The sequence below is a fragment of the Manis pentadactyla genome, chromosome 2, assembly GCF_030020395.1.
Source record: "Manis pentadactyla isolate mManPen7 chromosome 2, mManPen7.hap1, whole genome shotgun sequence".
NCBI classification, from domain to species: domain Eukaryota; kingdom Metazoa; phylum Chordata; class Mammalia; order Pholidota; family Manidae; genus Manis; species Manis pentadactyla.
This window is the reverse complement of record NC_080020.1, coordinates 19,318,029-19,340,846: the sequence shown is the minus strand read 5'-3', so window position 1 is coordinate 19,340,846 and position 22,818 is coordinate 19,318,029. Positions and strand designations below refer to the sequence as shown.

The 22,818-nt window shown below is 38.7% G+C and overlaps 1 protein-coding gene across 1 annotated transcript in view; it reads right to left on the bottom strand.

Annotated features, from left to right (window-relative positions):
* Positions 1–22,818, bottom strand: part of LOC130682649 (THO complex subunit 2-like) — a 105,498-nt gene that overhangs the window by 37,805 nt on the left and 44,875 nt on the right. Inside the window, exons 9-12 of the mRNA XM_057497495.1 lie at positions 13,870–13,962; positions 11,528–11,683; positions 10,856–11,028; positions 9,425–9,620 (exon numbers count right to left, since the gene is read on the bottom strand). Coding sequence (XP_057353478.1) covers positions 9,425–9,620; positions 10,856–11,028; positions 11,528–11,683; positions 13,870–13,962 — 618 coding nt within the window. The remainder of the gene's footprint in view (positions 1–9,424; positions 9,621–10,855; positions 11,029–11,527; positions 11,684–13,869; positions 13,963–22,818) is intronic.

Here is a 22,818-nt window from a genome sequence, read left to right as displayed (position 1 = left end):
AGAAGACACCAATAAATGGAAATCTATCCCATGTTCATGGATAGAAAGAATTACTATTGTCAAAATGGCCATCCTTCCCAAAGCAATCTACACATACAATGCAATCCCCAAAAAACACCAGCAACAAACTAAAACCGTCTAAAGTTCATATGGAACCACAAAGGACTCCAAATAGCCAAAGCAATCCTGAGAAAAACAAAGCTGGGGGATTATGCTCTCTGACGCCAAGCTATACTACAAAGCTACAGTAATCAAAACAGTATCATACTGACACAAGAACAGACCCACAGATCAGTGGAACCGAATAAAAATCCCAGAAATAAACCCTTGCATATATGGCCAATTAATATATGATAAGGAACCATGAATATACACTAGGGAAATGACAGTCTCTTCAGTAACTGGTGTTGTGAAAACTGGACAGCTACATGCAAGAGAATGAAACTGGGATACTGTGCAACTGCATTCACACAAGTAAACTCAAAATGGATTGGAGACCTCAATGTAAGATATGAAATCATAAGGCTCTCAGAAGAAAACACAGGCAAAAGTCTCTTGAGCATTAGCATGAACAATTCTTCTCTGGATACATTTCCTTGGGCAAGGCAAACAAAAGTAAAAATGAACAAGTGAGACTACATCAATCTAAAAAGCTTCTGTATGGCAAAGGACACCATCAGCAGAACAAAAAGGCATCCTACATCATGGGAAGATGGCGGCGAGAGTAGTTCGGAGGAAATCTCCTCCCCAAAACATATATATTTATGAAAATACAATAAATACAACTATTCCTAAAAGAGACACCAGTGGATGCAGTACAACAGCCAGGATACATCTACATCTGTGAGAACTCAGCATCACACGAAAGGGTAAGATACAAGCCGCCACCAGGCCGGACCCAAACACTCCCCCACCCCAAAACCCGGCAGGAAGAAAGGAGTCGGAACGGGGAGGGAGTGAAAGCCCAGGACTGCTAAACAACCAGCTCTAGAAATCTGCACTCAGAACACAGACACAAGGTGCACGGTGTGCTGGATATTAGAGAAGCAGAAAAGAAAAACCTGGGGGCAGGTCCCTGCAACCGGCGTCCCTGAGACAAAAGAAAAGCAAGTGCTTTCTGCAAGTCTTAAAGAGACAGGGACCCCATAGCTGGATGAAGTTGTCCCGGCAGCTGGGAATACTGGGGAAACTTAGGAGACCCAAACGGAGGCAGGGCAGCTCTGAAGCCCCTCACAGCAATAAGCAGCCTGCCAGTCATTCCTCCAACTGGTGCGGACCCCGAAACATGGGCCCAGTAGCAGGAGAGTGGCAGCGCGCACCAGGGACAGCAGTGCCGGAAGGAACCGAGAGCAGATCCATGTGCCACAGGAGAGGCATTTGCTAGCCCGCAGCGGCATGACCGAACAGCCGGGGCACGGCTCGCACGCACCGGTGGCAGTGAAGCCAGAGCCCGGTAGAAGCCTGTGTGGAAGAGCCCCACGCGCACCTGCAGCGGAGCCAGAGGGAGCAGGCATGCTCCCAGCAGCCGACCAGAATCCTAGCCCAGCACACAGCCACCAGGGCCAGACCCAAAGGCTGATGCTGTCACACAGCTGACTGGCAGGGTCGCCACTAGCACGGAGGAGTGCACCTGGAGTGCCTGCCACTCCCCGCAGGGCCCCACACTGCTCTGATGGACACCCCGCCCACAGGAGCTTAGGGGATTAACCCGGTGGCTGCTCCAGGAGTGCAGGTAACCGTCACAGGCAGCAGAGAAGGGCAAGGCATCCAGCAAGCAGGAAAGGACTTTCTTCTCCCAGCTGACACACCCGCAACCTGCCTACAGCCATTGCTATCACACTGAAAAGGCAAAAACTTCTGGTCCAGTCCAAGATAGTTACACCTGAGAAAGGATCTGCAGAGGCAGACCTAACAAGACTCCCTGAAAAAGAATGCAAAATAAAAATCATAAACATGCTGACAGAGCTGCAGAGAAATATGCAAGAGCTAAGGGATGAAGTCCGAAGGGAGATTACAGATGTCTGGAGGGAGATTACCGAAGTGAAACAAACTCTGGAAGGATTTATAAGCAGAATGGATAAGATGCAAGAGGCCATTGATGGAATAGAAACCAGAGAACAGGAACGCATACAAGCTGATGCAGAGAGAGATAAAAGGATCTCCAGGAATGAAACAATATTAAGAGAACTGTGTGACCAATCCAAAAGGAACAATATCTGCATTATAGGGGTACCAGAGGAAGAAGAGAGAGAAAAAGGGATAGAAAGTGTCTTTGAAGAAATAATTGCTGAGATCTTCCCCAAACTGGGGGGAGGAAATAGTTGCTCAGACTACAGAGGCACACATAACTCCCAAGAGACGGGATCCAAAGATGACAACACCAAGACACATAATAATTAAAATGGCAACGATCAAGGACAGGGACAGAGTATTAAAGGCACCCAGAGAGAGTAAAAAGGTCACCTACAAAGGAAAACCCATCAGGCTATCATCAGACTTCTCAACAGAAACCTTACAGGCCAGAAGAGAATGGCATGATATATTTAATGCAATGAAACAGAAGGGCCTTGAACCAAGGATACTGTATCCAGCACGATTATCATTTAAATATGAAGGAGGGATTAAACAATTCCCAGACAAGCAAAAGTTGAGGGAATTTGCCTCCCACAAACCACCTCTACAGGGCATCTTAGAGGGACTGCTCTAGATGGGAGTACTCCTAAAAATGACACAGAACAAAACACCCAACATATGAAGAATGGGCGAGGAGGAAAAAGAAGGGAAAGAAATAATCATCAGACTGTGTTTATAACAGCTCAATAAGCGAGTGAGGTCAGACAGTAAGGTAGTAAACAAGCTAACCTTGAATCTTTGGCAACCACAAATCTAAAGCCTGCAATGGCAATAAGTACATATCTTTCAATAATCACCCTAAATGTAAATGGACTGAATGCACCAATCAAAAGACACAGAGTAACAGACTGGATAAAAAAGCAAGACCCATCTATATGCTGCGTACAAGAGACTCACCTCAAACCCAAAGACATGCATAGATTAAAAGTCAAGGGATGGAGGAAGATTTTTCATGCAAACAACAGAGAGAAAAAAGCAGGTGTTGCAATACAACTATGAGACAAAATAGACTTCAAAATAAAGAAAGTAACAGGAGATAAAGAAGGACATTACATAATGATGAACGGCTCAGTCCAACAAGAGGATATAACCATTATAAATATATATGCACCCAATACAGGAGCACCAATATATGGGAAACAAATACTAACAGAATTAAAGGAGGAAATAGAATGCAATGCATTCATTATGGGAGACTTTAACACACCACTCACTCCAAAAGACAGATCCACCAGAAAGAAAATAAGTAAGGACACAGAGGCAGTGAACAACACGCTGGAACAGATGGAACTAATAGACATCTATAGAACTCTACATCCAAAAGCAACAGGATACACATTCTTCTCAAGTGCACATGGAGCATTCTCCAGAAGAGACCACATACTAGGCCACAAAAAGAACCTCAGTAAATTCCAAAGATTGAAATCCTACCAGCCAACTTTTCAGACGACAGAGCTATAAAACTAGAAATAAATTGTACAAAGAAAGCAAAAAGGCTCACAAACACATGGAGGCTTAACAACATGCTCCTAAATAATCAATGGATCAATGACCAAATTAAAATGCAGATCCAGCAGTATATGGAAACAAATGACAACAATAACACAAAGCCCTAACTTCTGTGGGATGCAGCAAAAGCACTCAGTCCTAAGAGGAAAGTATATAGAAATCCAGGCATATTTAAAGAAGGAAGAACAATCCCAAATGAATAGTCTAATGTCACAATTATCAAAATTGGAAAAAGAAGAACAAATGAGGCCGAAGGTCAGCAGACGGAGGGACATAACAAAGATCAGAGAAGAAACAAATAAAATTGAGAAGAATAAAACAGTAGAAAAAAATCAATGAAACCAAGAGCTGGTTCTTCGAGAAAATAAACAAAATAGATAAGCCTCTAGTGAGACATATTAAGAGAAAAAGAGAGTCAACAGACATCAACAGAATCAGAAACGAGAAAGGAAAAACCACGACGGACCCCACAGAAATACAAAGAATTATTAGAGGATACTGTGAAAACCAATATGCTAACAAGCTGGAAAACCTAGGGGAAATGGACAACTTCCTAGAAAAATACAACCTTCCAAGACTGACCCAGAAAGAAACAGAAAATCTAAACAGACCAATTACCAGCAACGAAATTGAAGTGGTAATCAAAAACTACCCAAGCACAAAACCCCCAGGCCAGATGGATTTACCTCAGAATTTTATCAGACATACAGAGAAGACATAACACCCATTCTCCTTAAGGTTTTCCAAAAAATAGAAGAGGGGGAAATACTCCCAAACTCATTCTACAAAGCCAACATCACCCTCATACCAAAACTAGGCAAAGACCCCCACCAAAAAAGAAAACTACAGACCAATATCCCTGATGAACGTAGATACAAAAATGCTCAACAAAATATTAGCAAACCGAATTCAAAAATACATCAGGAGGATCATACACCATGACCAAGTGGGATTCATCCCAGGGATGCAAGGATGTTACAACATTCGAAAATCCATCAACGTCATCCACCACATCAACAAAAAGAAGGACAAAAACCACATGATCATCTCCATAGATGCTGAAAAAGCATTCGACAAAATTGAACATCCATTCATGACAAAACTCTCAACAAAATGGGCATAGAGGGCAAGTACCTCAAGATAATAAAGGCCATCTATGATAAAACCACAGCTAACATCATACCGAACAGCGAGAGGCTAAAACCTCTTCCTCTGAGATCAGGAACAAGACAGGGATGCCCACTGTCCCCACCGTTATTCAACCTGGTACTGCAGGTCCTAGCCACGGCAATCAGACAAAACAAAGAAATACAAGGAATCCAGATTGGTAAAGAAGAAGTCAAACTGTCACTATTTGCAGATGACATGATATTGTACATAAAAAAACCCAAAAGACTCCACGGCAAATCTACTAGAACTAATATCGGAATTCAGCAAAGTTGCAGGATACAAAATTAACACACAGAGATCTGTAGCTTTCCTATGCACTAACAATGAGCTAATAGAAAGAGAAATCAGGAAAACAATGCCATTCACAATAGCATCAAAAAGAATAAAATACCTAGGAATAAACCTAACCAAGGAAGCGAAAGACCTATACCCTGAAAACTATAAGACACTCTTTAGAGAAATTAAAGAGGTCACTAAGAAATGGAATCTCATCCCATGCTCCTGGCTGGGAAGAATTAATATCATCAAAATGGCCATCCTGCCCAAAGCAATATACAGATTCGATGCAATCCCTATCAAATTACCAACAGCATTCTTCAAAGAACTGGAGCAAATAGTTCAAAAATTCATATGGAATCGTCAAAGACCCCGAATAGCCAACGCAACCCTGCAAAGGAAGAATAAAGTGGGGGGGGGGGATCTCGCTCCCCAACTTCCAGCTCTACTACAAAGCCACAGTAATCAAGACAAGTTGGTACTGGCACAAGAACAGAGCCACAGACCAATGGAACAGAATAGAGACTCCAGACATTAACCCAAACATACATGGCCAATTAATATACGATAAAGGAGCCACGGACATACAATGGGGAAATGACAGTCTCTTCAACAGATGGTGCTGGCAAAACTGGACAGCTACATGTAAGAGAATGAAACTGGATCACTGTCTGACCCCATACACAAAAGTAAACTCCAAATGGATCAAAGACCTGAATGTAAGTCATGAAACCATAAAACTCTTAGAAAAAAAATAGGCAAAAATCTCTGGGACATAAACATGAGTGACTTCTTCATGAACATATCTCCCCGGGCAAGGGAAACAAAGGCAAAAATGAACAAGTGGGACTATATCAAGCCGAAAAGCTTCTGTACAGCAAAGGACGCCATCAATAGAACAAAAAGGTATCCTACAGTATGGGAGAACATATTCATAAATGACAGATCCGATAAAGGATTGACATCCAAAATATATAAAGAGCTCACATGCCTCAACAAACAAAAGCAAATAATCCAATTAAAAAATGGGCAGAGGAGCTGAACAGACAGTTCTCTAAAGAAGAAATCCAGATGGCCAACAGGCACATGAAAAGATGCTCCACATTGCTAATCATCAGAGAAATGCAAATTAAAACCACAATGAGATATCACACTAGTAAGGATGACTACCATCCAAAAGACAAACAAAAACAAATGTTGGCGAGGTTGTGGAGAAAGGGGAACCCTCCTACACTACTGGTGGGAATGTCAATTAGTTCAACTAGAGTGGAAAACAGCATGAAGGTTCCTCAAAAAGCTCAAAGTAGAAATACCATTTGACCCAGGAATTCCACTTCTAGGAATTTACCATATGAATGCAGCAGCCCAGTTTGAAAAAGACGGATGCACCCCTATGTTTATCACAGCACTGTTTACAATTGCTAAGAAATGGAAGCACCCCATGTGTCCATCAGTAGATGAATGGATAAAGATGTGGTACATATACACAGTGGAATAGTATTCAGCCATAAGAAAACAAATCCTACCATTTGCAACAACATGGATGGAGCTAGAGGGTATTATGCTCAGTGACATAATCCAGGTGGAAAAAGACAAGTACCAAATGATTTCACTCATGTATAGAGTATAAGAACAAAGAAAAAAACTGAAGGAACAAAACAGCAGCAGAATCACAGAACCCAATAATGGACTAACAGTTACCAAAGGGAAAGGGACTTGGGAGGATGGGTGGGAAGGGAGGGATAAGGGGGGGAAAGAAAGGGTCCATTCTGATTAGCATGCATAATGTGGGGGGAAGCATGGGGAGGGATGTGCAACCCAGGGAAGACAATTAATGACTCTACAGCATCTTACTATGCTGATGACGGTGACTGTAATGGGGTTTGGGGGGGATCTTGGTGAAGTGGGGAGCCAGTAAACATAATGTTCCTCATGTAATTGTAGATTAATGATTCAAAAATAAAATAAAAAATAAATAAATCAAAAAAATTTGACCAACTATGTATTAAATGGTAGATCAAATATTTCAGTAGCCAAAGGATTGATATACAACAGCTGTTAAATTTTCTAGGCAGTTACTATTATCAAAAATAAAAATTAACATGGATGGAGCTAGAGGGTATTATGCTCAGTGAAATAAGCCAGGTGGAGAAAGACAAGTATTGAATGATTTCACTCATCTGTGGAGTATAAGAACAAAGCAAAAACTGAAGGAAGACAACAGCAGCAGACTCACAGAACCAAAGAATGGACTAACAGTTACCAAAGGGAAAGGGACTGGGGAGGATGGGTGGGAAGGGAAGGATAAGGGGCATTATGATTAGCACACATAATGTAGTGGTGGGGTATTGCGAAGGCAGTATAGCACAGAGAATTAGTGACTCTATAGCACCTTACTATGCTGATGGACAGTGACTGTAATGGGGTATGTGGTGGGGACTTGATAATGGGGGGAGTCTAGTAACCACAATGTTGCTCATGTAAGTGTGTATTAATGATGCCAAAATTAATATATATATATATATATATATATATATATATATATATATATATATATATATATACACACATATAAATCAAAATTAGATGCAATTACCAAACAATGGAGAAAACTGCTATTGTGCTTGTAACAATTACCAGTCTTTTGGCTGCCTTGTTTTACAACTGAAAAGAAATTGTGTATCCTTTTCAGCTTTAGGACCTTAGATTACACGAAGATTTCTTAGACTATAAAAAGCAAACCATAAAAGTACTGCTAACTTGGAATCAAAATTAAAAGTTTTTTCTTTTCAAAAGACAGTTCATAAAATGAAAAGGCAAATCAAAGTGAAAAGTCATAATAGAAGACAACCCAGCTAAAAATGGGTTGCAGATTTAAATGGACATTTCAATATAGATGATTGCAAATGGCAAAGAAGGACATGAAAAGATGTTCAACAGCATGGATCACCAGGGAAACATAAATTAAAAGCACAACAGATACCACTACACACCCATTAGAATAACTAAAATTTAAAAAGACTGAAAATACCAAGTGTTGATGAGTATGTGAAGCAACTGGAAGTCATATACATTGCTTCCAGGTATACAAAATGATACACACATCTTGGAATAGTTTGGCAAAAAGTTAAATATACACTTATCTGTATGGCCCAGCAATCCCATTCCTGGGGAAAAAATGTGCCTTCCACCCCCAAAGACTTGTACAAGAATATTCACAACAGCTTTACTTATAATAGCCCCCAACTAGAAACAACCCAAATGCCTATCAACTGGTCAATGGATAAACCCTGGTATGTCTATATAATGAAATATTACTCAGCAGTCGAGGAACTACTGACCTATGCAACAACTTGGACGAATCTCAAAAGCATCAAGTGGAAGAGACCAGACAGAAAAGAGTATTTTCTATAGAACTCCATTTACATGAAGTTCTAGAAAAAGCAAAACTATAGTGACAGAAAGCCTACCAGTGGTTGCCAGGAACCAGAAATGAAGGGTAAGGAATTGACCAAGAGGGAACTTCCTGGGGTGATGAAAATATTTAATGTCATCATTGTGGTGGTGAACACACAACGTGTGCACATCTGTTAAAACTCATCAAATTATACACTTAAGATGAGTGAAGTTTACTGTATGTCAGTAATAACTCAAAGCCGATTTAAAATAAAGCAGCACAAATGGTTACTCATAGAGTAGCGACCACAAGGGAGTACAAGGAAAACTCTGGTGCACCAGTACTGTTGTATTTCTTAATCTGGGTGGGGGACATATGGGTATTCCGTTTGGAGGAAGCCACTGAGTTGTACAATTATGATCTGTGTACTTTATTTCAATGAAAAGCTTACTATAAAAATTAAGGAATGGGTCCTCCTCAACAGTTTGGCTTCATACAAATCATGGCAATGATTCAAAATTGCAGCTAAGAAAATAACTGAGCAGAAGAAAAGCAAGAGGAACTAATTATAAGGTGATTCAAAAGCAATCACTTGTTCCAAAGCATATTTTCCTATGTGGGCGACAACTAATAATCTAGCTAAATTTAAGTTTTATATATCTATATATGTGTATATATACATACATACATATATATATATATATATATATATATATATATATATATATATATATATAGAGAGAGAGAGAGAGAGAGAGAGAGAGAGAGAGAGAGAGAGAGAGAGGATACAATGGACTTTCCCCGAAACTTTAACCATCAACCTTTTTTTCTTAAGTTCATGTTATTCTTATTTCAAGAGAAATACATAAAACAAATAAGCTCAGAACATGTTCACTCCACAACTTAGTTTTCTGCTTGGTAAAAAAGACTCTTACTAACCTCCTTCATAAATGATTTGCCAATGCGCACCACTTTGGCGAATAAAATGGGATCATGAGAAAGATGAGGACCAAGATAACAGAACATACTGAAGACATCTCTCCTCAAGTCTTCAAAGCTCTCTGCTTGTTTTGGTGCTCTCTTAGTTTGCAAAGCATTAACAGGTGAGCCTTTAGCACCTTTAGGAACACCAACTCTATAAAAGGAAGTAAAATTCTTATTAATACTATTGAATAGCCCATTTTAAATTAATACAGTCATATTAATCAGTAAGTAAAACCTTTCTTGCTCATATTTGCTTTCTATATTTCAACCGTGCCTAACTTTACTCTACCAGATAATTTAACTAGTAGAAAATACAAAACCAATACTCATTTGAAAAAAAATCAAGAACTCAGAGGAGAACGCTTTAAATTTACTGTGTAACAAAAGGAAATAAGAAAAATGCAAATTTCAAGTAACACTTAACATACATCATATGAATTTGCTTTTAGTTAAACTTGGCCAGTATCAGGAATTTGAATATGGGCATGGGGAACAAGGGATGGATGTCAGAGACACTGGAAGATGAAACAGAAAAATATGGATAAAACAACACTGATTTAAGTCAATAAACATTCCTCAATCTGTGTTCCACTAGCTAGACGGAGTACGAGATAGGTGGTGGGAGGGAAGGTGAGCGGCATAATGAAAGAGTGTGTCACACTAAAAAGCACAGCATGCCCAGAGTTCTCACCTGCTGTGGAGTCACAGGGGTCACTCTCTGAGAAGAAGCCTTCATGGTCCACAGCCCAGGTGGCACTGAAGGCAGCAGCCAGCCGCCAGCCGCTATCCACAAGTCACAAGGCTGGGGCTTTTGAGGCAGGCTCTGCTCTCTGGGGCGGAAGCCAGAGCTTCTGCCAATACTGCTCCTAAGTATCCTGCAAGTAGGCTGAGGACTAGAGGACTGGTCGACACAGTAACTAGGGATGATGAGAGAGGCTGCACTAGCAATTTCCCCAACAGCAGCCTAAATGCCAGGAAAGGTAAGGCAAGAAGAGCGGCAAAGGCCTCACTCAGAGCCACTCAACCCAGGATAGAGGAAAATACACTAAGTAAAAACCTTAGAATTCTCTACCCCTCAGATAGGAGGAAAAGTAAAGAACAGAAGAATGGAGTTTTCACTCTCAATGGAACAAACTCAACCTAAAAGTCTAACCTATACTTTTTAGACGACACTGCAGCACACATTCTGTAACACCTGATATAGACGTTAGGAGACAAGTCACTAATTAACACATATCAAACCGATACACTGAGAATAATTTGTATCTTCTGATAAAACATACTAAAATATATGTTTGGTTTGAAGAGACACGATAAACATGCAGATTTTTTTATAGTCCTAAACTAATCCTACCTCAATGAGTACTAGAGCATATGCTAACATACCTTCGGTAGAGCGGCTCAATAGCTATGTGAATAAGCTTGCAAATAGCAAGGGCTACTAGCTTATGTGAAGCTGCATAGTATGGAGGCATCTGATCCATAATGTTCTGGGCATGCAGCCAATCACCAATCTTTAACAAGGCTTCCAACAAACCAAGTTTTTGGTTGTCAGGTGGCTAAAAATAAACAATTACAGTAAGAACACAGACCAGACACCAATAAATCCTAATTTTTTTTATTTTAAAAAAATTGAGCTAAATAATACAACAATGTATGTCAACTATGGCTGCCATTCATGGTAAATGCAATGGTATTTTCCAGAAAATACAATCAAGCTTCTTACCACCTGAAATAAAAACAGGATCTGTTTTTTCATTTAGCAGACACAGTGTGACAGTTTGTAGACTAGGGATTATACTACACTGTACTTAATGTTCTGTGCCACAGCAAACTAGAACTCATTCACCTTTGAGAACCCCTTGGGACTTAAGAGACAGAGCACAAATAAAAGTCACAAATACATTTGTGGTTTCACTTAGAACTTATTTTGAAATGTATGTAAGAAATCAAACCACCTTTCTTCACCACAATCAAAATTAATAAATTGTTGATTAACTAATTAAATAATTCTAAATCCAGAAGACAATGTTGATTTTACTAGAATGAACCACATACCTTCTCTACTTTCTCCTCTTCTTTTTCCTTTTCTTTCCCTCGCTCATCAATTTTTTTGGAAGACAATACAACCACTGTAAGTTTTCTAACAATTTGCTTAGCTTCCACAATTTCTCGTTTGTGTTCCTCCATAATGCAATCATCAGCTGGAAGAAGCTAAAAATGGTTCATTAAAATTTCATGTAACAGGTAATACTATTTGCACATAAAAAGCAAACACTACACTCAATTAATAAAACTGAAAATAACAAAGTCAAGCTTATTCATGACCATGATATCCCTTCTAAGTAAGTTTCTCTCCATTATAATTTTATAATCTAATTAAGAGCTTAAATTTTGTATACCTTTTAACATCTGGTAGCAGTTCGAAGTTTCATGTTAACACAATACTATAACAGTGATGCTTACCACCGAACTTGGTTTACCCAACAAATGTATACCTGTTCCATTAAAAATATCAGATTACCCCTCTAAAGGACAAACTCCAAATTAAATAAAGTACTACATACAGATACAATTTGGGAGAGGTGAGCTACTGAATTACGTAACAGCATAAATTTGATTCCTCTAAATGAAAAATCTAAAGTAGAAAAATTATAAACAATTTGACATCTTAGTTGTCATTTCCTAGATAACTATATGACTTAAGTCACAAACTAGTTTCTAGTTTATTACAAAAGGGAAAGTAATGCGTATAGCTGACCCTCCAACATGGAAAAGGATTGAGTATCTCAAATACAGCCATCTTGTATGCATGGAAGACGGTTAATGTGGACATTTCATAAAGTAACCCAGACACAAAGAAAAACACAGCCAACAATCCATTATTTAGCAGTTTCTGATAGGCACTATAGTGAGCTATAAAAGTGTACCTGCCCCAAGAAATGCATAATCTAATAATTCAGTAGCTAAATCTAATGCAATGTAAACCAGCAGCAAATAAAAAAAGTCAACAGTGAAATAATAAACTACATATTGTAGACTTCGTCCCATTAGTCAAAAGAGGGGGTGGAAGAAAAGTCACTATAGACTGGTACAAGGAGTTAAACAAACTTTTGTCATTCATTATGCTCTCCACTGCTTATTCTTTATGCCCTCTATTTTTATTGTTTTCCTATATATCTGCTGTAGGTCCCCATCTTTTATATGGTCCCCATCTTTTATATAGAGTACTGCCAATTGTCTCTAAAGTTTCTCATTACAATGGATGAACTTTAAGCTTCTTAAATTTCTATTTCTAGTTTTGTCTATTTTGGGAATGTATTACTAGGTGCATATAAAGTTACAACTGCCATGCCACATCTTGCTAGTGAACACATGTTTATTATGAAGTGATCACAGTTCAGCCCCAATCTATTTCTCCATCTTCATTTCCCATACATACCAGCCCAGGGTCCAATGACTTTGAGCTTCCTGATGTTCCCCTGAGGTGATGATAAGGCCCTTTCAAACCTCCACCTTCATACCCAGTTAATTTTACTTACAAAGCTTCCTACCTTGTAAGCTTAGCCAACACCTACACATCTATCAAGATCCCAGTACAACATCACTAGTCTGGAAAAGCCTTCCAACACAGAGAGTCACTATCTATTCTAAGACCTAACAGCACTCTGTGAATACCTCCAGCAGAGTACTTACTATATAATGCAAAATGTTTCTCCCTTGCTAGACTATGACTGCCTCCAAGGTAAAGACCAAGTTGTAGTCAACTCTGTAAACCACAGTACATGATAAGCAAGAAAGTCAGAAAGTGACTGCAAAAGCAGTGAAAGTTATGTCAGATTTGGACAAGTTTAAGTTCATAGATATCCTAGCACACAACCTAATAAAACAGTAATTGGTATACTACAAACTTAGTTTTATTTAAACTGACAGGCTAAATTGTTGTTAAACTAGAGGCCATCAATCACAATCTCATACATACTCTTCTAGATCCCGGATCCGGCAACTCATCCTAAATGCCTAAAATTAACATTTTGGGGAAAAGGAACAAGTATCTAGGTAATCCCATATTTCCTGTGATTTACATGTAATAGAGAAGTCTAAAACCACACTGATTAGAATTTGGCTTCTCCCCCATGAGATATGCCTTGATGACAATTGAGAATGTCATATCCAACTTTGAATCCTGCAAGGATGATTAAAGTATCTGATTTCCACAGTTTGTCAAAGCATTAAATTCATTCCCTTTATAAAGTAAACACGAAGCAATAAAGCATTAGGGCTTCAAAAATTAAGACGTGAAAGCCTAGGACCAACCTTGGAGTGCTATAAAGGCTGTCTACTCCTCCCCGCACCCCTGGGATGGACAACTAAATATTCTTAGCAGCCTATTGACTTACATGTACATAAAGATCATCTAAATCAACAATATTAAATTGTAGAAGTACTGCTGCAGCTCTGTATAAAGATGAAGGGGTCTCTCCATTTAGTTCCTTGAAGAACAGAAGAAAAGTTTCTTCTTAGTGCACAAAATACAATTAAAATCATATCCTTTACCTACCAATAATTAAGAACAAAGAGACTAAATAACTCTAGGTTAACAATAAGCTTCATTCTTCTTCCTGATCATACATAACATCTGAATGCAGGACAAAGATCCCTTTTCATATTAGAACATCTTCTAAAGAGCATGAGGAAGGATTTCAAAATGGATACACTATACAATGCTTGATAATAGTTTAATAAAATCTGGAAATTGAATAGAGTAACATCTTATACTGCATAATACTTAGTTTGGGTTTCTGTTTTTGTGTTTTATTACCTGGCTTTTTTAGGTATTCTCAGTGGAGATGCAGATAGACTAACAAATTGGTAAGTGCAGCACTTTCTGTGTCTGCTTTAATTTTTTCTCCCTATTCTTTTATTTCTTGGTTTTGTGCTATGTAAATCAGCAGATTTCCCCTTCAAAACAGGTCTCTATGCATATTACACATGGATAAATCAACATTTTAAAATAAAAACGGTCAATTCTAGGCCAGCCCTGCAGACCCTGCATAGAAACAAGGATATCTGAATGCTGTCAGGAAGATCTTACCCTAATTTTTAAACTGCTTGTGGTCAGATGAATGGAAGAGTGAAGTGAGGACAATTGGCAATTACTAAATGGCCAAAAGAAAATAAAAAGCAAACAGGTAACAATATACTGTTTTGCTTCTCAAAACTGAAAATGAGATCTTTGTAAGGCTTCCCCCACAACTGTGACAGGTGTTTTGCACATACCATATGAACCTAAAAAAGCAAATAGGTTTATCTTAAAAAAAGGCATTGTTCTACTCTAATTTTTAAGACAGATAAGAGATGTCATCAACTTAAGAGTTTAATTCTAAACTTTTGTACATGGTTACTTAGTATCAAAACATGTTCCCATAAAAACAAATGGTAGTCAGGATTTCAGAGCAAACCCACAAAAGCTCACTACCTGACCTGAATCCACCAGGTATTATTCTCATTATTTCCATTATCTTTATTTAAATGAGTCACCACAAGCCCCCAACTCCCAGCCATACGTCAGCTTCCATACTCTGCTCCTGATACTGCCCTGCACAATCCTTGTTCTGTCCTGTCCTTCCCACCTTTCCACATTCTCAAAAAACTTCCATGGAATCCTCTGGAATTCATGACTCATCCTCAGCAAAACCCCCTATATCTGAACCTCTCCTCTAAATGTCCCCTCCACCTTCATGCCTGAACAGAGCCTAGCACTCTCTAGGAACACCACTCCCACTGTAACCTGGGGGCTATTTTCCCCAGGCCCCACACTACTAGGCCTGGAGGTGAAGTATGAATCATCTTTGCTTTTAATAGTTGTTTTCAGTCTATTTTTTTCGCCTGCACCCTCACTAAAACCCACCCAGCTTTGGATTTCTTATCACTCACTACTGCTGTTAACTAGTTTTATTCCATCATAGTCAAATAATATGTTTTGTACAAATGTACTGAGACTTACTTTGCCATCCAAGGGGCTTCCCTGGAGAATGTTATATGTGCAGTTAAGAATAATGTGTCATCTATTGTTAGGTAGAGTGTTCTATATATGCCTGTCAATTCTAATTGGTTTATAGAGTGAAGTCTATTTAGCCTGATATTAGAAGAGCTACCCAGCTCTCTCCTGGGTGTTATTTGCATGGGATACCAATGCCCACACTTTCACTTTCAACATATTTGTATCTTTGTATTTAAAGTGAGTCTTACAGATAGCATAAAGTTGGATCATGCTTTCTCATATATTATATCAAACTGTCTTTTTTTATTGCAAAGTTTAATCCATTTACATTTAAAGTGTTATAGTTTACCCTTGAACAATGCAGGATGGCTAGGTTAGGGGTTATGACCTCCACACAGTTGAAAATCCACACATAACTTCTGACTCCCCAAAAACATAACTACTAATAGCCTACTGACAAGAAGCCTTACCATTAACATGAACAGCTGATTAACATATTTTCTGTTATATGTATTATATACTGTATTATTACAACAAAATGTTTTTTTTTCAAATTGTCACAAATCTCAAAAAAATTTCCCAATATATCTATTGGAAAAATTCCCCATGTAAGTGTATCTCAACAGTTCAAACCCATGTTGTTTAAGGGTCAACTGTAGTGACAAGGAAGGCTTTCTGCCATTTTGCTATTCGTTTTCCATGTCTTACATTATTTTTTGTCCCTCATTTCCTCTAGTATTGCTTTCTTTTGTGCTTGTTTTTTTAGAATGTACCATTTAATTCCCTTCTCCTTTCCTTTTCTGTGTGTTTTTTAGCTATTTTCTTAGTGGTTACCTGGGATATTACAATTAACATTTTAAACTTGTAATAACATAGTTTGAATTAATACCAACTTAGTTTTAACACTATATGAAAACTCAATGTAATAGTATACAGAAAGCACGTATATATCTCTATCCCTCCAGTGTTACACGATGTGTGCCAATTACATTTATAATTACTGTTTTATTCCTTTGTCTTTTAAATCATATAGGAAAAAAGGAAGGCCTACAACTAAAAGATACAGTAATATTGGTTTTATATTTACCTATGCAGTTAGCTTTACCAGGGTTCTTTTTCATTTCTTTATATGGTTTCAAGTTACTACCTAGTGTCCTTTCATTTCAGTCTGAAGGACTCCCTTTAGCATTCTTGTAGGGCAGGTCTACTAGTCCAGCTCATGATCTCTCATTTTTGAAGGGCAATCTTGTTCTGTATACAATTCCTGGTTGTCAGTTTTATTATTTTAGCATTTTATATACACCATCCCACTGCCTTCTGAAGAGAAATCAGCTGTTCATCTTATGACAATCTCTTGTATGCAATGGGTCACCTGTTTTGCTGCTTTCCAGATTCTCTGTCTTCTGATGATTTGACTAAAGTGGGTCTCAGTGAAGATATCCTTTGAGTTTATCCTGCTTGGTATGAATGGAAAGTCTTAGATGTGCACATTCATCTCTTTCTTCAAACTTGGGAAGTTTTCAACCATTATTTTTTCTGTCCCTTTCTCTGTCCGCAGCTTTTGGGACTCCGTAATGCACATATTGGTACAGTTGATGGTGTCCTATAGGTCTCTTAGGCTCTATCATTTTCCTTCATTCTTTTCTATTTCAACTCCTCAGCCTGATCTACTTCAATTGACTTATCAACTTAGCTGATTGTTTCCTCAGCCTCCTCCACTCTGCTCTTGTACCCCTCTAGTCAATTTTTCACTTCAGTTATACTTTTTGACTGCAGAATTTATTTGGTTCCTTTTTTATGATTTCTATTTATTGGTATTCTCTACCTGGTGAGACAGTGCTTTCCTGGATTGCTTTAGTTCCTTGCCCATAGTTTCCTATAGATCATAAGCATATTTAGAAATGTTAGTTTAATTGACCTAGTAAGTCCATCACCTGGGCTTCCTCAGGGACAGTTTCTACTAATTTATTTTTCCTTGTGAATGAGCCATGCTTTGTTTTTGCATACCTCATTTCTTCCTGAAAACCAGACATTTTGAGGATCATGTGACAACTCTTAAAATCAGATCCTACCGCCTCTCTGAAGGGTTTGTTGATGCTGCTTATTATGGGTTATTGTTGCTTGCTTTTTTAGTGACTTTTCTAAACTCACTTTGTAAAGTCTGTTTTATTGTCTTGTGTGTCTAATTAAATCTGTGTTGTTAACTTTGAATTTTCTTAAAGGCCTGAAGCCAAAACAAAAAGAAAGAAAAAAGAGAAAAAAAAATACTCTTCTGGGCTTTGCACACTGGCTGTATTGTTAGGGCACTCCTCAACACTCGGCCAGGTCATTTGCAACTCTGCCTTAGTTTTCACTTCCCACTTGTGCAGAGCCTGAAGGTCAGCCAGAGGAAAAGGCTTAGGGGTCTTCTCAGCTCTTTTCTGAGCCCGCCTTCAGTTCTGAGCATGTACGTGGCCTTTTTGTCTGCAATTCCCTGGTATATGCAGGAGCGTTTTAAAAATCCTTATTCTCCCACATATCTCCTTATTCAACTCCTTCCTTTCTAGGCTTTCAAGTCTCTCTATTGCTTATTTGATTGTTGTCTCTTGCTCCAGGCTGCTAAAGCCAATGGTTGTGCTTTTAAATGCTTTTGTCAAAACTACCCCAGCCCTGGGGATAGCGCCAGTCTGGTGAAACAAAGACAGGCCCTTACACCAGTTCTTCAGGAAGCAGCCAGACAGGTCACAACCCACAGCTCTTTGAGAACAATTCTTTGTATCCTCTGGCATTAGCAATCTGCACTAGGAATGTGGACTTCTATCGTCTTCACAGACACCACCAATCTGGGTGTGAGCGATAGTAGGCAAGCAATTTAAGACACCACAGTGCTCTCTTACCCCAGACCAGCATCTTCTTTCTTCACCAAGCCTTTTCTTGGTCGCTTCAAGTTTTTTGCTAAATTCCAGAGTTCTGTAAAAGTTGACTGAGAGTTTTTGCCAATTCACTGGTTGCTTTTATGGAGGGACAGAGTTCTGGACTTCCCTACTAAGCCATTTTCAGTGATGTCGTATTGCTGCTATCTGTGGACCCCTGGTCACTATCCTTCATTTAGCAATGGCCTTCACTGTCACTGTCTTAACTCTATTCATTTCTTAATTTTTGGAGATTTTCATACATATGTAAGTGATCCTTCCATCGAGCTGCCTTCTCAGTTCCTTGAATTCCTCTCTTCCAAAGACCTTCTCCTCTACACTATTTCAGCCATTAGCTCCATATCCTAAACTTTAAAATTACCAATAGCTACAACCCCTCCGATATGCTAATTTCAAGTATCCACCCTCAAGTGGGTCCTTAGTGCTGCTGGCCAATCATACTCTATTTTCTCTTATCCATTCACTGTCCTACACAACTATTTCCTACCCTCTTTCTTAACCTCCATACCTCCTCTTTCATCCTCTCTGTCAGAGCCTGACCCTGCTTCCTATTTCCGCAAGAAAACGGGAGCAATTAACAGGACTGCTATAAACTTTCACCACCGTATCTACCCAACTACCAACAATTGTACCTACATATGCTGCCTTTCCACCTATTATTATAGATGAACTCTCTATGCTCATATTTAAAGCCAATCCATCCACTTATGCCATAGACTCCAGTCTATCTTACTCAAAACACTATTCCAATAATTCTCTCCTCTCTCCTACATCTCCAGTTTTCCTCCTCTCCACTCAGTCATTCCCATTAGCATACATATGTTCTCTCTCCCATATTCAAAAATGCCCTCAAGCTCACATTCCCCTGCCGGCTATAACCTCAACTGTCTGTCCCTCTTTGTAGAAACTCCTTTATACAGTTATCTATTCTGTCTCTAATTTCACTCTCCCCATTCTCTCTTAACACCACCCTAACTCTACCAAACTGGCTACTTTAGACCTCTCTGCTGATAAATCCAATGATCAATTTTTAGTCATCTCAAATGACCTCCCAGAGGCATTTAACAGAGTTCATCATTCCTTCTTCTATCTAGCTCACAAAAAAGATGCTATATTCTGTTTTCCTCTTACTTTATATGTTCCTGCTATACCTGCTTTGCTGGTTCCTCCTCTTCTCCCAGGCCCCTTAACATTGGCGTACCCCAAGGCTCAGCCATTGATTCTCTCCTCTTGTCTCTCCATATTGAACCCTTGGTGATTTTATACAGTATCACCACTTTAAATATCTACATGCTTTTGACATCAATATTCTATCACTAGCCCATTCTGTTCTCTTGGACACCAGATTCATATATCCAGTTATTTACTCAACATCTGCACTTGGATATCTAACACAACCTCAAACTTAACATGTCCAAAACCAAATTCCTAACTCCTATTCCCAACACTCCAAACCCATTCCACCTAAAATTTACCCTATCTCAATGATGACAACATCAACATCACCTTTTTAAATGGTCAGTGCAAAAAAAATGTTAACATAATCCTTAACTCTACTTTCTCACATTCTGTATCTAATCCATTAGCAAATACTACTGGCTCTACCTTCAAAATATGTTCAGGATCTCGTCAATTTCTACTGCTACCATAACCATATTGATTCTTTGAAAACCTAAGCCAAAACACAAATGCACTCTGTCTTTTTGTCTCTTTTGTCTCTTTCTCACACACTCACCACTCATGTCACCATCAGAGGTGGCTACTAAAGAAGCTCCTTACTCTGCCAGCTAGTAACTAATGGGGGAAAAACTAAAGCATTTTCCCTGGCTTTCATAGGAACTTCATTTCAGGGTAACCAAACAACCCAAGTTTATAAGGGACAACTCTTCTTTATAGAAGAATGACAGCTAATAAATATAGAGGGCGTGATAAAATTAGTAAATGAAAAATTTGGAACTACTAAGGAAGTAAGTGATTCAGGAAAGGATCATCCATTATTCTAAGACACTTAATGTAAGGTTGATGAAAAACTGGATATTCACATGGTACAAAAGTGACAAACTACAGATTACTTGCTATTGACAAGGACGGAAATATTATTGTATAATGGAGAGATTAGACTGTCACCAGTATTCTGGAATGTTAAAAGTCAGACAGATATTAGACATTATGTTATGTGAAATATACAGTACAACCTATGAAATATTTCTGAGATAAAAAATTTCACCTGAACACAGTCAAGACTTTAGACTTAACTCCAAATATGTAAGACAGGGGACAAAGAACAAATTAAACCAATCATGAAAAAGTAATTACATAAATCCAAAAGGCAGAGTCTTCTATGGGAATGGTCTCTTCAAGAAGTCAATGCCATTAATGGTAAGGCGGGCACTATTCTAAACTAAAAGTGACTAATGAATCCTAACAATCAAATGTAATGTTTGGTCTTTGGATTATCACTTGAATGAACCAGCTATAAAATTTCAGGGATAATTTGGGAAATATGAATGTGGTCTGAGTTCACTATAACAATGGCAATCTAGTTAGATATGAAATTGGTATTATGGTACACAGAAAAATGACCTTTTAAAAAGCACACACTAACGTATGTAGGAGTAAATGTTCATGATATCAGCAATACAAATAATTATTTCCAAAAAAGTGTACCAACATGTTAATAAACTCGCTTCTAAGTGATGGCCTATGGGTATTTATTTCACTATTCACTCTTCCCTATGTGTTTGAAAATGTTCATAATAAAGTGAAAAAGTAAAAGAGAAATAAAATGAAAACACAAAGTCAGAGCATATCACTCTCCTACTCAAAATCCTCCACTGGCTTCATCCAGCATCAAAGTTAAAAACCTTGCACTAGGCTCTGTGTAACGTGGCCCCTCGTATTAGACCTCATCCCCACCGCTCTGCCAGTTCAATCACCCTGCCCCACCCACACTGGTCTTCTTGCTATTCTTCAACACATCAGGCATGCTCACACCTTAAGGCCTTTGCACCGGCAGTTCTCTTAACCTGAAGGTTCTTCCCCAGATTTTGTGCACATTTACACCCTCACGTCTTTTGTATCTTTGCTTAAATCTTACCTTTTTAACAAGCTACACTCTCTCCATTCTACTCAAAATTGCAGCCTACCACTCCCAACACTCCCAGTCTTCCTTGTCCTACTCTATGTTTGCCCCATCACAATGATCATCTTCTGACATACAATGTAACTTACTTTGAATGTGAGGATCATGAAGGCAAGGATTTCTATTTGTTCACCCCAGCACCTGAAACATTGCCTAGCACACAAGAGGTGCTCAATCATTATTTCTTAAATGAATGAATTTCAGTTATAATAGTGCCTAACCATGGCACCACTATTACTATTATTATTTTGTCTTGAATCCATGAATGAAGGGGCTGTGATATGGGTGAGAGTGATCATCTTGCTCCTCTTTCTGATGGCAAGACAACTCCAGCCCAAGAGTCCTGGGGTACCCTCACACCTTCTAGTACTCCTTCCTTCCTGTCCTTTGTGCTGACCCTCATGTTGTCCCTAAACCCTCCATTACAGTAATCCCCGTTAGGAAAATCAATCAAATGTGCCTGCCCAATTTTCCAAAATGGTCGTGTGCACTAAAACTGCCTATATCCCCTACTATCATTCCAAGTCAAAACATCCAGTACGAGCAGGTTGAATCCAGAATAAAATCACTCTCACTGACTTCACAGCGAAATAATGAGCTGTGCCAAAAAGTCTTAGCAATGGGGGGAGTGGGAAGAAGCCTGTCAATCCAAATAATTCCCAACTGGTGAAAATATGGGCTGTAGACAGGAGGAGTGAACATTTTCAGGTAGTGATAGGAAGAGGGGAGGGAGGAGTAAATTAAGGGACCAATAAACAGGGTGACCATACATGTCCAGGAACCAATTCCCAGGGGTGTAGCCCCTAAGCAGTTCCTGATTTTTATGACTTTCCTTCCTTTACCTCCCACGCTATAAAACTTCTAACACTAACACTTTTCTTCCCTTAACCTCAATGGTCCTTAAGACTGCAGACTGTCACAACAAGATAACTTGGGCAATAGAAACAAGGGAATGGTGTTATAATTTGAGGGTTATTCTTTCTGATAATAGGTTATTTCTAAATCAAGTATTTTTTGGTTGGGCATTTCTCATATAAGAAAAAGACATTCTATTTTTGAAAAAAGGATTATTCCAACATTTTCAACACCCCCAGGGATATTTTAATTCATCCCAAAAAGTGTTAGGTTACCATTATGAGGAATATTTTCATATAAAAATTTTAGTTCTAAAACTTGCATTCAACTAACAATACTTAATGTTATGCAGTGGATTTTCATTATTCACTGCAATATGGTCCAAGACCTACAATTTCCAAAGCCCTAACCTATACTCTAGTCATGCATGCTCAAG